Below are 14,309 nucleotides of genomic sequence, written 5' to 3' on the forward strand. Positions count from 1 at the left end.
CTCCACCCCCGCTTCAGTGCCTTTGGCTTTTCTTTGGAAATCCGGACAGAATTGGGCATCTTTGTTAATTGCCGTTAGGAGTGCCGGGCCGTGCGCTTTCACCAGGCCAGTGTCGCGGAAGCACCGAGCCAGGCTTGCTCACCTTTGAACTGCAAAGGGATCAAGTTCAGCTCGAGTTCCCTGCATTGAGACTGGAAGAAGCTGAGAGACTGTGCAGGAGAGTGAGGAGAGGGGGGGAAGGGGAAAGGAGAGGAGGGAGGAGAGAGAAGGGGGAGGGAGGAGAGAAAGAAGGAGGGAGGGAGGGGAGGGATCGAGAGAGAACCGGGAGAGAGAGGGAGAGAGAGAGGCTGCAATCTCCTCCCTGAATCGCGCACAGCGCTGCAGATCCCACTGCTCTCAACACGCGGGCCGAATGCAGGTGAGGGAAGACACGGACTCTGCGGCTGAGAATCCAAACTTGGGCACCGCGCGGTGCGCACGGTTCTGCTCTCGCCCCCGCGGGCAAATGGTTGCTGCGGTTTCAGGCGGCGGCTTCGTGACTAATGACCTTGCGCAGAGTTGTTAAGAAAAAAGAAACCCGAGCTCTCCGAGGTGAGAAGCGACCGACTCTGGGCATCTCTGAAGATGGCTCGGGCTGCTCTTTGGCGCTCCGGGAGCACTCGGTCGCGGACCGAACTGTGACGCGAGACGTCTTCGCTGCACCTTGCCCGAAGCGACCTGCCGTGGAATTTTTCATTCAAGATATGTTGAGTGGCTTCCCGGCTGCTTAAGAGGAATCAGAGTTGAGACTGGCTTGTTGCTGGTACCAGTGCCTCGCGCAGGAAGCGGCTCCGGTTTTCTGGACCTCCGGAGCCTAGACAGAGAATGGGTATAGAGTGAGTGGCTGGAACGCGAATTGGACTTAACTCGAGTAGCAGTAAGGACTAGCAAGGCTGACAAGACGGACAAGGCTGCAGGGTTGCTCCACTCCGCTTCCAGGCTCCACCGCCCGCTTGCAGAAGCTGTTCCAGCCCCTTCCTAGAGCTTGAGGACTGGATCCCAGGACCTTCCCGCTGCGGGGATGACTTTGTGGGGGCACCGAGCCCGGGGCGCTCAGTGTCCCGTGAACTGTGAGTACCGCTAGTAAACGGTGGCCGGCGAGCGGGCGATTAGCACCCATTGCATGAATTATGAAACAATAACTTTCGGAAGAAGCAGAAGGAGAAAAAAGCATCTATAGCTGCCCCCCCCCCCCATCGGCCGACTCTACACGTTACTCTGGCCCCCTCCCTCCCCTTCCTCTCGTTTCTTCCTTTCCCGGAGAGGAGGATCGAGGGGAGGGCAGGCGGCCAGCCCCGGAGGAGGGGGGTGCCAAGGGGAGTTGTGGTTAGAAGGAGCAGTAGCAGCAGCAGCAAGAGAAGATGCTGAGGATGCGGACCACGGGATGGGCGCGCGGCTGGTGCTTAAGCTGTTGCCTCCTTCTGCCGCTCTGCCTCAGCCTGGCCACCGCCAAGCAACTGCTCCGGTACCGGCTGGCTGAGGAGGGCCCCGCCGACGTGCGGATCGGCAATGTGGCCGCGGACCTGGGCATCGTGACTGGCTCGGGAGAGGTGACTTTCAGCCTTGAGTCTGGCTCTGAGTACCTGAAGATTGACAACCTCACCGGTGAGCTGAGTACCAGCGAGAGGCGCATCGACCGAGAGAAGCTGCCCCAATGTCAGATGATCTTCGACGAGAATGAGTGTTTCCTGGACTTCGAGGTGTCGGTGATAGGGCCCTCGCAGAGCTGGGTGGATCTTTTTGAGGGTCGGGTCATCGTGCTGGACATCAATGATAACACGCCCACCTTCCCGTCGCCGGTGCTCACGCTTACGGTGGAGGAGAACCGGCCCGTAGGCACGCTCTACCTGCTGCCCACGGCCACCGATCGTGACTTTGGTCGCAATGGCATCGAGCGCTACGAGCTGCTTCAGGAGCCCGGGGGTGGCGGCGGCAGCGGCGAGGGAAGGCGATTGGGGCCGGCGGACAGCGCCCCCTACCCAGGGGGCGGCGGGAACAGCGCGAGCGGTGGCGGCCCTGGAAGCTCCAAGAGGCGGCTGGATGCGCCTGAGGGTGGCGGCGGGACTGGTCCTGGTGGCCGAAGCAGTGTGTTCGAGCTGCAGGTGGCAGACACTCCAGACGGCGAGAAACAACCGCAGCTGATAGTGAAGGGGGCGCTGGACCGGGAGCAGCGAGACTCCTACGAACTCACCCTCCGAGTGCGCGATGGGGGCGACCCACCTCGGTCCTCGCAGGCCATCTTGCGGGTGCTCATCACCGACGTGAACGACAACAGCCCCCGATTCGAGAAGAGCGTGTATGAAGCTGACCTGGCTGAGAACAGCGCTCCTGGCACCCCCATCCTGCAGTTGCGCGCTACCGATTTGGACGTGGGGGTCAACGGACAGATCGAGTATGTATTTGGGGCTGCCACGGAATCAGTGAGAAGGCTACTGCGTCTGGATGAAACATCCGGCTGGCTCAGTGTTTTGCACCGTATCGACCGGGAGGAAGTGAACCAGTTGCGATTCACAGTCATGGCCCGTGACCGAGGGCAGCCCCCCAAGACTGATAAGGCCACCGTGGTCCTCAACATAAAAGATGAGAACGACAACGTTCCCTCCATCGAAATCCGCAAGATAGGGCGCATCCCACTGAAGGACGGAGTGGCCAACGTGGCCGAGGACGTCCTGGTTGACACCCCCATAGCTCTGGTGCAAGTGTCTGACCGAGATCAAGGCGAGAACGGGGTAGTCACCTGTACAGTAGTGGGAGATGTGCCTTTCCAGCTTAAACCAGCCAGCGACACAGAGGGCGATCAGAACAAGAAAAAGTACTTCCTGCACACGTCGGCTCCACTGGACTATGAGACCACCCGGGAGTTCAATGTGGTTATAGTAGCTGTGGACTCGGGCAGTCCCAGTCTCTCCAGCAACAATTCCTTGGTGGTAAAGGTGGGAGACACCAACGACAACCCTCCTGTCTTTGGCCAGTCAGTGGTTGAGGTTTACTTTCCAGAGAACAACATTCCAGGTGAGAGAGTAGCCACGGTGCTGGCCACAGACGCTGACAGTGGGAAGAATGCAGAGATCGCCTACTCGCTGGACTCTTCAGTGATGGGGACTTTTGCCATCGATCCCGATTCTGGGGACATCCTGGTCAATACAATACTGGACCGGGAGCAGACTGACAGGTATGAGTTTAAAGTTAACGCCAAAGACAAAGGCATTCCTGTGCTGCAGGGCAGCACCACGGTGATTGTACAGGTGGCTGATAAAAATGACAATGACCCTAAGTTTATGCAGGACGTCTTTACCTTTTATGTGAAGGAAAACTTGCAACCAAACAGCCCTGTGGGAATGGTCACCGTGATGGATGCTGACAAGGGACGGAACGCAGAGATGAGCCTGTATATAGAGGAAAACAGTAACATTTTTTCTATTGAAAATGACACAGGGACCATTTACTCTACAATGTCTTTTGACAGGGAACATCAGACTACATATACTTTCAGAGTGAAGGCTGTGGACGGGGGAGATCCTCCCAGATCAGCCACAGCCACAGTCTCTCTCTTCGTGATGGATGAAAATGACAATGCCCCCACAGTTACCCTCCCCAGGAACATTTCCTACACGCTGCTGCCACCTTCAAGTAATGTCAGGACAGTAGTAGCTACGGTGCTGGCAACAGACAGTGATGATGGCATCAATGCGGACTTGAACTATAGCATTGTGGGAGGGAATCCTTTCAAGCTGTTCGAGATTGATCCCACCAGTGGCGTGGTCTCCTTAGTGGGGAAACTCACCCAAAAGCATTACGGCTTGCACAGGCTGGTTGTGCAAGTGAATGACAGCGGCCAGCCTTCCCAGTCCACTACTACTTTGGTACACGTGTTTGTCAATGAAAGTGTTTCCAATGCAACCGTGATTGACTCTCAGATAGTCAGAAGTTTGCATACCCCGCTCACCCAGGATATAGCTGGTGACCCAAGTTATGAAATCAGCAAACAGAGACTCAGCATTGTCATTGGGGTGGTTGCTGGCATTATGACAGTGATTCTAATCATTTTAATTGTCATGATGGCCAGGTACTGCAGGTCCAAAAGTAAAAATGGCTACGAAGCTGGCAAAAAGGACCACGAAGACTTTTTTACACCCCAACAGCATGACAAATCTAAAAAGCCTAAAAAGGACAAGAAAAACAAAAAATCTAAGCAGCCACTCTACAGTAGTATTGTCACTGTCGAAGCTTCTAAACCAAATGGACAGAGGTATGATAGTGTCAATGAGAAGCTGTCAGACAGCCCAAGCATGGGCCGATACCGCTCAGTTAATGGTGGGCCTGGCAGTCCCGACCTGGCAAGGCATTACAAATCTAGTTCCCCATTACCTACTGTGCAGCTTCACCCCCAGTCGCCAACTGCAGGGAAAAAACATCAGGCTGTCCAAGATCTACCACCAGCCAACACATTTGTGGGAGCAGGAGACAACATCTCAATTGGATCAGACCACTGCTCTGAGTACAGCTGTCAAACCAATAACAAGTACAGCAAACAGGTAAGATGCATCCCAGGCATGTTGACATATCCCAGAGAGGGCTGATCATTCAGAGACAGACCAGCTTCTATGAAGTTGTCTTTCCTCTCTAAGGGTACTTCTGGTTTTAAAGCAAGGAGCTCAATGTTATGCCATTAACGTGCCAAGGGCCTTATGGGACAGAGGTGTGCCCCTGTTATTTTGCCAGCTAGGCCTTATGGTTATAAGCTCCTAAGGGAGAGGCAGTGGTTTGTGTTTCTCTGGGCACTTGACAGCCGCAATTCACGCATATTTTGCGTTTACAGAATGAATGTGTATATCTTATTGAGGAGAGTTCTAAGTGAAAATTTTCTAGAGTAGCTAATGCTGTCCATGCTAATTGGGCACTGAAGAGTTTTAACGATGTTATGACTCAGGGAAGATTCTATAACTCAGCAGACACTGATTCAGACAAATGCAGAGCCAAGTCAAGCCAAAAATCTTGAAATCCTGCCACACTGACTTGATTTGATGAAACACTGGATTTAAAGTACTTAATGATAAGCAAGTGTCATGCATAATTGCCTTTTAATATTTTGTATCTATAACAACAGTTTTTTATAATGATTAAGCTCCTATGTTGATATGCAATCAGTGCCTGAATTCTTTATATTCAGTATTCCAAAGCTTATAAACAAAATTATGTTGTATCGAGTAGAAGATATTTGTGGATGCTTTGGGATATACTCGAAAAACAAACGTTATGTGTGTCACTTTTGTGTATTATTTGACTTAGCTGTTCTGTGGTGTAATGGGAAAGCAGACGATATATATATCCCAGAGAGGGCTGGGGAACTTCTGAGTGTATCAGATTTATTTTTACAGTTGCTTGTGTGGCATGAATTATGCAAAAGTTTATTTTTTATACCCATCAAAGTTTGACACACAGCATATAAAACCTCTTGAAATGTGCTAGGATGCTGCCCAAAGCACTGCAAATAATGCATCACATGCTTCTTATTACCAAAACCAAAACTCACCTTAGGAATTACATTTATGATTTGTTAAATGATATAATATGAGGGTTTTTCTACTAGATATGTTTTGCATGTAGATTGTGTTATCTGAGGGGAATTAAGGTGAAAGAGAAAGTTGTTACATAGTCTCATTCAACATGTTATGGAGAAGAAATATTAGTTTCTCATAGTTTTTTTTATCACTATTAAAATATTTTCTACATGTAGCATTTTACTGTATAATACTTTTTATAATGCGTTTTACTGGATAAGAAAAAGCAGAGTTAATATAAATTTTAAAGTATAGTATTAAAAGCAGTAAAAACTATAGGTTTGAATTAATGTGTATGAAATAACTTTTAAAACTAGATCTTTGTAAGCATGTAAGCTTGAGTTACTTATTTATTTGAAACCACAATTTGATATTGCGGAGAGTTTATATCTGTTGTGTTATTGCTTTACCTGGAGTGAAAAGCAATGTGTTTTGGCCTAGTATTTACTGTCTTCATTAGTTTGGTAAATAAGAAAGACTCTCATGAAACTACGGGACTTTTTCATGTTATTTACATACTTCTGAAAGTAAGCTGACGTTCTGAAATTTCCTTAGAAATGATAAAAGTAATGCACTGTAATGTGAAGATATCTGTACACAGAGGAGTTATATCTCCATTACAAACCTAATAGTGACTTTGCCCTTTGACAGAGTGGTATTTGCATTCTAAATTGTTTAACTGTACGCTTTTGAATGAGTATATAAAATGGCAAACTTACAAGTACTGCGTGCAAACCCTACATGAGGCCTGCGTTGTCATTTAAGCTGCATTTGACTCATGTGATCGTGCAGCCCTACACTCTTGAATTTTAAGACAATTGGCATTTCCTTTGGAAAGCAAAGTGATACGCTCACAAATTGACTAATGTATGGCACTTGTCTTTTAACTGAGCAAAAGCAATTTATGAAAAATAAAATCCACACTGAGTGGAATGAATCTCTCCCAGTTTGCCAAAGGTGGCTTTGTAACGCTTGCATGCCATCAGGTATTCCAAAGATGTATAGTGTTTTAACCAAAAGGAAAGAGCTGACCTACAATAAAATAAAGGCAAAGGAAACACATTCCCCCAATGTAATTAGTGATAGTAATTGATAGCTTCATCTGCTCAATATTGCTGTCAGGGGAAAAGAGATCCATTTCAAAGTTACCTTCGGCACCATTTGACAGTAACACAGACCACTTTGTCCAAATTTTTGTTTGTATCATACATAGCTACTTTTTTATTTATACTCTTAAAAGATTCAGTGTTCACAGAACAAAGATGTGTTTGCTTTCATTAAACTTTGTATTTTAAATACACACAGGATTTTGCTGTTTCCCTCTTTGAGAGATGAATTTATATAAAATTTAATTTATTAGACTTGAGACTTGTACTTTTTCAGTCTCTTAGAGGTCAGTTGAAAATGTGAGATTCCATTTGTTACAGTGACTTTGTTTAATTCATAATTTATCTGAGCTATCTTATTTTACTAATTTATTTATACTGATAAAATGGAAGTGATGTTTGACTCAGTGTTTTCTGCCTGAGAATTAGACATTTGGAAGTGTTTCTCTTACTTAGTGATATTAGGGACTATGTGTAATTAGCCAATGCCCTCCCAGAAATGAAGGTTTGTAAATACTGCTAATTCTCCCTTCCCCTCCATCTTTTTGGGGTTGATTTCAAGGGCCCTAGGGACACTTTAAGTATCTGTAAATACTTTGGCAAACTCTAGATGTGTGTTGCAGAGTGGATGAAATTATTTCACAAATTCATACATCCAGAAACTGAGGTTGGAAGTGAGCTTTTTGGTGTTCAGACTTTTGCAATGGAAGCAAATGCCTTCTCCATCCAATACCTGATGTTTACTTGAGCACAATGAACTCGTCCACAGCATTTCTGAGTTTGTCCCCCTTGCATCTAGGTCTTTGGTTGCTTGGCAAATTTGGTGGCTTGTAGTCTTGTGACCTAAAAGGACAACTGTACATGTGATTTATAAAGAAAAGAAAAGTGCATTCCATTTATTTTTAAATTTGTGTTTAATAATTTCAACAAAACTTCAAAAATTAATGAACTTCAAATGTAGTTAGCAGTTCTCTTGCTATCCTCAAGTTCTAGTGAGTTTGTCATTTGACATAGTTTTTCAAGATGATGAATTTGCATTTAACATGTTTATTGTATTTCATAAATGGAAAGTAAGGAAATTTATTTCTGATAATAACTGAGCTTAAATAAACATTAATTTTACGATCCATTTTTGAGGTGATCTCAATATACTCAAGGAAAAAATTCTATTAATTCCACTGAAAGTTCCCTTCTGTAAAGCACCAGCACATATATTTCAGCTATAACATATCTGCAAAGTGATGTCAGCTTCACACAGCTTCCTGGTTAATTCTACAAGCAAATGTCTGCAAGATAGTTCACTTAGCTATAACCAAAGACTCTCTCAAAGAGCAGAGTTAATCTGCATGTATTTCTCTTACATTTGGATTTGTATTTTTGCCTGCGACCTGATAACTAATAGGAGAGAGACATCTACTGAACAATATTACTTACATCTTTGAATGAGTAAGGTATATAGGAAAATTCATTCAGTTATGTGATCCATGGTTGTGCAACTTTAGAGGTAAATTCAAATAGGAAAGTTAAACTGTCTACGAACTTATCATTAATAAATGAATTGAATAATGGTTATTTGATAAGAATGCTTAATGATATGAATGTACAAAGTTTCTACGATCTCTAAGTATCCCGAGCTTTCTCTCTATTTATACTCATGCACAGATACTTGGGTAGCAACTATGCTGTCAACAATACTTTGCTTTGTGCTGATGCCCATTCACTGATGGGTCTATGATATTTGAATGTTGAACCTGTACAAAGGAGAAATAAAAGCACATCAGACATCAACTTTTTGCCTATACCCAATACTAGGAGAGTCATCATATTTTTAGAATGAAAAGATACCACCTTAGCAACTCCCCACGTTTATACAAGAGGTAACTGAGAAAGTTGCATGAAAAATTAATAACATTAGAGACACAACGCAGACCAGAGGCCAAGTGTTCTCATTAAACCACTTTTAGAGGCAAAACACCCTCAGATTTTCAGTAAGTTTCTCTGTGTAGAATGCAGCAGTGCCGTGAATCTGTTTAGGTTTACTCGTGTCTTTGCTAATATATTTGGCTATAAGGATAGACTTTTTTTTTTTTTTTTTTTTTTTTTTTTTTTTTTTTTTTTTTTTTTTTTAACAATAGAGTATACATTTATCCTGGACTCCAGTACTTTCATAAAATTTAAAAATCAAAACTTACTGATTTTAATAAGAATTCATAATTCTTTCTCTCATGCAGGGTAGCAGTTGATGATGTACATTAAAGAGCTAATGTAGCTTTGCTTAGCATGGGCTAAAAAAGGCAACTGACAGAGTTTTAAATTTAGTATAACAGAAAGAACAGTCATAAGTTCTTGTCATAGTTGCTGTTAAGCATATCTTCCCTAGAAAAGTATTCTATTTGAAAACAATGAAAATATTCTCAGTATTATACATGACAGGTTTTGAATATTCTTACTGAAGTAATCATTTAACTCACTTTTAGCTTCCTGGCTTCTTTGTGTTGTATAAACTTCTCCTAAACATAGAATGGCACCTTGTTTTTTTTTCCCAGTTTGTTTACTAGCAAGTTTCATAGAAGAGTGAGATACTTTTGTTGTTTTTCAGTTGGAAAATAGTTTCCCCCCCTAAACTATGTGGCAGATTAGAAAGTTGCATAACATTATATATATATGTGTATAATTTACTAATTTCCATTGCTCTCAGCCCTGGTTTGGCCATAGAATCAACTGGATTGGAGTCATTAACCTCATTGTGGGGGACAGTGATAGGTAAACATTGTGCAGTAAGTGCAGCCAAAGTCAGTTTACATGTAAGACAGATAGGACCAGGTTTTTAGACTCTGTCAAGGTCCCGCATTCATTTATTTGCTGTGGCACTATAGAAAGAATAAAAACAGTTTCTGTGAAACTACAGTAAGTTTCCTTTAAAGTTGTTTTTAAACCCTTACTCTTGTCTAAAGCAGCGTCTGTGTCAAGTCCATTGAGTTGTGCTTTATTTAGCATTAGTTGGTGGGAGAAATCACACACAAGAAGAGCTGAGCTGAAACCACTAAAGCTAATCGTAATTATCACTTTTGGTGAATTAATGTTTTAAGGGCAGAAGAAAGGCTTATTTTCAGGAATTTACTGATGTTTATATAGAACTCTAATGCTGTGTACAAACAACAGAACCATTAAGGCTTCTGATGTATGTTTCCTCTGACAAGTCAATTTTTCCCTTGAGCATATTTATCATTTATAAATCCATAATTTGCAATTAAAATTTTTATCTATTTCCAGACCTCTATATCAGCATTGTGATGGAGTTTAAGACTTTAGGGAGATTTTCTACATCTTTTTTTTTTAACCTACATAAATCTTTATTTTCCTTCTTTCAGATGCATCTACATCCATACATTACGGTGTTTGGCTGAATTCCACTGTATTATGATGCTCCATTTTGCACCCTACTCTGTGATCACCTTGCTACTTGGACACCTGCTGGAGCCTGCCCTTGGCGGTGGGGTATCAGCCAATCACTGTTTGTTCCATTTGTTGTGCATTTTATTTTAAAGTTTTTTTCTTTCCTATTTCAGGAAAACAAATAGCATGGAAGCAAGTTAACTTCCAAAGAGGCAGTATTAATACAGCCATGTATTACTCACAGATGTCTACAGTTCTGTTTTCAAAGAGATAGTTAGTGACTGTTAACACTAGAGAGGAAAATCATTATTAAAAAAAAAAACAAAAGCAGATTTCAACAATAATAACTCTTATACTTTGGCTTTGTGTGAATAAAGAGAAATGCAGTTTCTTACATCTTTGTCTACATTACACTAAAAACTGATTTCAAATAAAACCCTAAACTGATTTCTGTGTCATGTAATCACAGCTTTTTCTAGCTAGGCAGACAGTTCTGAGAAAGAACAGGCTCTTGCCCAATCTGTGTTGCAATTCTGAATGTCACTGTGTTTGTGCTTTTACCCACACGTGAATATCAAAAACTTCAAGCACTTTTATAAATCATATCATCTGTGATTTTCTGTTTTATCACAGGCACTGCAATGGGTTAAATTTTCCTTAATCTTGAAATAAGAATTCAAAGAACATATAGAATTGTTAAGATTTTTTGTTGTTGTTGATGATGAATTTATTAAGATTAACAGAATTTTTAGCTAGATCTACCAAAGTTACTATTCAGAAAAAATATGTACCCACCAGTTTGGGGAATATATTTATATAGGGAGGTTTTTATGTTTGATGTCAGATAATATAAATTCACAGTTCTAAGAATCGATTACGTTCCATTGGTTGAGCTTTAAATGGGTGGTTTTAGTTGTAGAAGTGATAGTCTAGGTAAGTTGACACCCTCGTGACAACACTTCTACCTCCTCATGTTTGTATATCTGCGTGTCTGTTTGTTATATTGTATGTTTATGTGTTGTACACAGTCTGATTCTTTTATAATGCATTTATCGTACCCTCTACCCGGCCTTATTACAATGTTCTCCAAGATCCAAAGTAGTGAATAAGAGTTGCACATTCCCAAGGTCTTGTTTTGTTTTATTTCATTCTATTTCATCTTGTATGTAAAGCTAATTGTCAGTATAATAGCTTCTTTTAAAACCAAATAACAAAGAACATTGGAAAAACATGGATGTGTAAAGCTGTGGGGACTGCTGTAGCCCATGCAAATCCCCAATTTTCACTTGAGGATTTTTATGCCATTTGCTGTTTATCTGATCTTGCAATCTTGCAAAAGAGCCATTTTCTAAAGTGTCATTGAGACAACAGTGAAATTCCTGAATAAAAAACTTAACTATCCTTCGCTTTTTATTTTGTTTTGAAGACAAGACCCAGGGTGAGAGTCTGGAGAGGAATCCAGACTCTGTTCTGCTTCTCTCAAATGCCTATTTCTTCATCACAAAGAGGAAGCTCATGTCAATAGATTTAAAATTTGGATTTTGTAACAAACTGTATCAACTCACAAACAATGCATTGATAGAACAAAGTCTAGGAGCTGGGGTGACTAGACTGTGCAGTGGATGTTTACAAGTAGCTTTTTAAAAGCCTCTTATAGAAAAGAACCCTCAAAGTCAGCACATGCAAACACAGCCTTTGGCAAACTCTTAAAGAATTGTTCGATATACCCGATTTCTACCACAAAATAGGAGGAAGTTAAGACATAATACTTGGCTAGCATGTGAAGGAATTGAGTTCAATACCCAATGTCCTCAAAGTGAATATACATGATATAAATTCATATAATATATAACAAATGTTAATCAAATATATACATAGTATATAGCATATATATTTATATGTTGTTCACATATTTAAGATATGCTATTAATAAATATATTTGTTACACACATATACACAGATACATACATACATGCATTCATGCATGCTTGCATACATGTTTGTTCAGGTTTTGTTTTACGTGTGTTGGTGTCTACATGAGCATTTTTGGTTTTGGCTCCCAAATGAAGACTGTCTTAGTGTGAGATAGACTAGGAGCAGTGGGAGAATCACACTGGACCATACTCAGTACTCTTCAGTAGGCATTTAGAGCTATTTAGTGATATGACCAGAAATATGTAATAAAACCGAAGGAAAAACTTGTTATCATGCTCCAGAATTTTAGATTCTGTTCCTTTAAATGAGAATGACCGACCATATACTTCCTGTTGCAGGAGTTAAGACAGGAAGCAGCACTCTGAGAAATCCAAACCCGTTCCTGCTATTTTTGCTGGGTTTGCTGGCTTAGTTTTCAACGTGTGTGTATATATCTCCAAGCCTCCTGGTCCCAAATAGTATCAACTATGGGACATTTTTTTAAAAACTTTGCTGTAATTATTAGACCTTACTATTAAAGAGGTATCCATACATGGATGTAGGTAGAAGAAGCTCCTCATTATTCTGTGTATCTCAGTGTTTGGATATTTAATTTTAAATTAAAAGATATTAATTAATTTTTTGAAGAAAACTCAAGGAGGACTGTGGTTATGCTAGCGACTGATTCATTTAATGTGTTCATTTCAAAAAGCTTTTCTTTTCCCTTTGATACATATACTATTCTACCAGCCCACGATATGGAGTATACGAAGTCCCTTGCTTCACGAAATTGATATAATGAATGCAGGACATAAAAAGTTGATCATTTATATTTGATTCATACTTTTTAATTTTCAGAACAGTAGATACATGTTTGTTCATTTGTACTTCAGAACAAACTGTAGAAAAGGTTAAAAACAAAAAGCACCTTCATTATTTCTCAGATGAAGTTAATGAAGTAGCCCTCCGCCTTTTCATGAATGGTGGAATTTTACAAAAAATCAATGACAAAATGTCCCGTAGGGACTCAAGGAGATGAAAACACTGGTGTGAAATTCACATTTTTGTTTTGTTTGGTTATTGGTTTCCTTGAAACAAGGTTTCACTGTGTACTCTAGGCAAGCTCTCAATTTACTGTGTACCCAAGATAAACTGCTTGCCTCCTGGGGTGCTGGGATTAAGGGCCTGTGCCACCATAGCTGTCCAAAATTGTATTTTAAAATAAAGTCTATTCTTAGACTTTAGAGCTAAAGTGTTCCCCAAAACAGACAGCATTCAAAAGTTCAGAAAAAATGTGAGAGAAGTTTGTATATTTTATTTTTATGAGAAGGTGTATTTCAGGAATCGTAACATGGAAGCTTTCAAAAGTCACTGTCATTAATTTAAAAATTTTTAGTGAGTTACAACTTGAAGATCTCAGCATTCAACGTCATAGTTACATGCAGGATTATGTTATCAACACAACATATAAAAATCAAACCTTCAAAAGTTAATTTTAACCCTGATGTTATTTTTGAATGTATGTCTGAAGATGGCCCCAAGACCCCTTCTAAGTTCTTGACAAAGTGATGCAGCAGTCTGTTATTTCAGGGAACAACGCTTTGTTAAAAAAAAAAAAATCTATTATTTTATATCAAACATTTCTTTCATGTGAGTTATTTTTGAAATCTGTTTTATCTGTGTGACCTAGTGCAAGGCTGTGAGATGGACATAAAACGAGGACTTAATCAAGGTCATTATTTTCCATGAATAAGATTGCAAACGTGGTACACCTTAGGCAGGGGAATCATTATGTTTGGGGGAGCTACCCCTACCCAAGTTTGTCTCTACCATCCCACTGTCTTTCTAGAGCCAAGAAGTAGTCCAGATTTGAGGAGAGTTGAACAGAGTACTCAGGCTTTGTGCAGTTGTCCTCCTAATCCATCCACACCAGCCTGGGAGCACCACAGGACCTCTTCAATATCACGCTTTCAGACATCCTGTGCTTGCTTGTCTTCCTTTCTGGAGAGGAGGTCTCTGAGATGCAGCCCCCGCCACCCCCCTCGAACCCCCAACCCCAGTGTTGGTCAGAGTCTGCCTTCTCCACTGGGACATGCACAATTCTGCTTGCCTCAAATTCATGCTTGGTTGTGTTTTAAACCCCCGAACACATTAACAAAATGAGTCAATGCAAATGTTTAACATGAGCAGTAGAAGTGGTGGTTACTTAACAGGACTCTGACAGCATTTTGAGAGGTGGGTTGGTTAGGTTGTTGTTGTTTTTGTCAACTTGACACAACTGAGAGTCATCTGG

At 41.6% G+C, this 14,309-nt stretch overlaps 1 protein-coding gene across 8 annotated transcripts in view; it reads left to right on the forward strand.

Annotated features, from left to right (window-relative positions):
- Positions 1-300: 300 nt before the first annotated feature.
- Pcdh7 (protocadherin 7) overlaps positions 301-14,309 on the forward strand; it is a 453,627-nt gene continuing 439,618 nt past the window's right edge. For 5 of the 8 annotated variants that reach the window (XM_051164750.1, XM_051164751.1, XM_051164756.1 and 2 more), the window contains exon 1: positions 301-4,574. In XM_051164750.1, coding sequence (XP_051020707.1) covers positions 1,401-4,574 — 3,174 coding nt within the window. In that variant the 5' untranslated portion in view covers positions 301-1,400. Of the gene's footprint in view, positions 4,575-10,077; positions 10,353-14,309 lie in introns of those variants that run through there. The other 3 variants (XM_051164749.1, XM_051164752.1, XM_051164755.1) reach the window with 2 other exon arrangements.

This window comes from Acomys russatus, chromosome 22, assembly GCF_903995435.1.
Source record: "Acomys russatus chromosome 22, mAcoRus1.1, whole genome shotgun sequence".
NCBI lineage: Eukaryota > Metazoa > Chordata > Mammalia > Rodentia > Muridae > Acomys > Acomys russatus.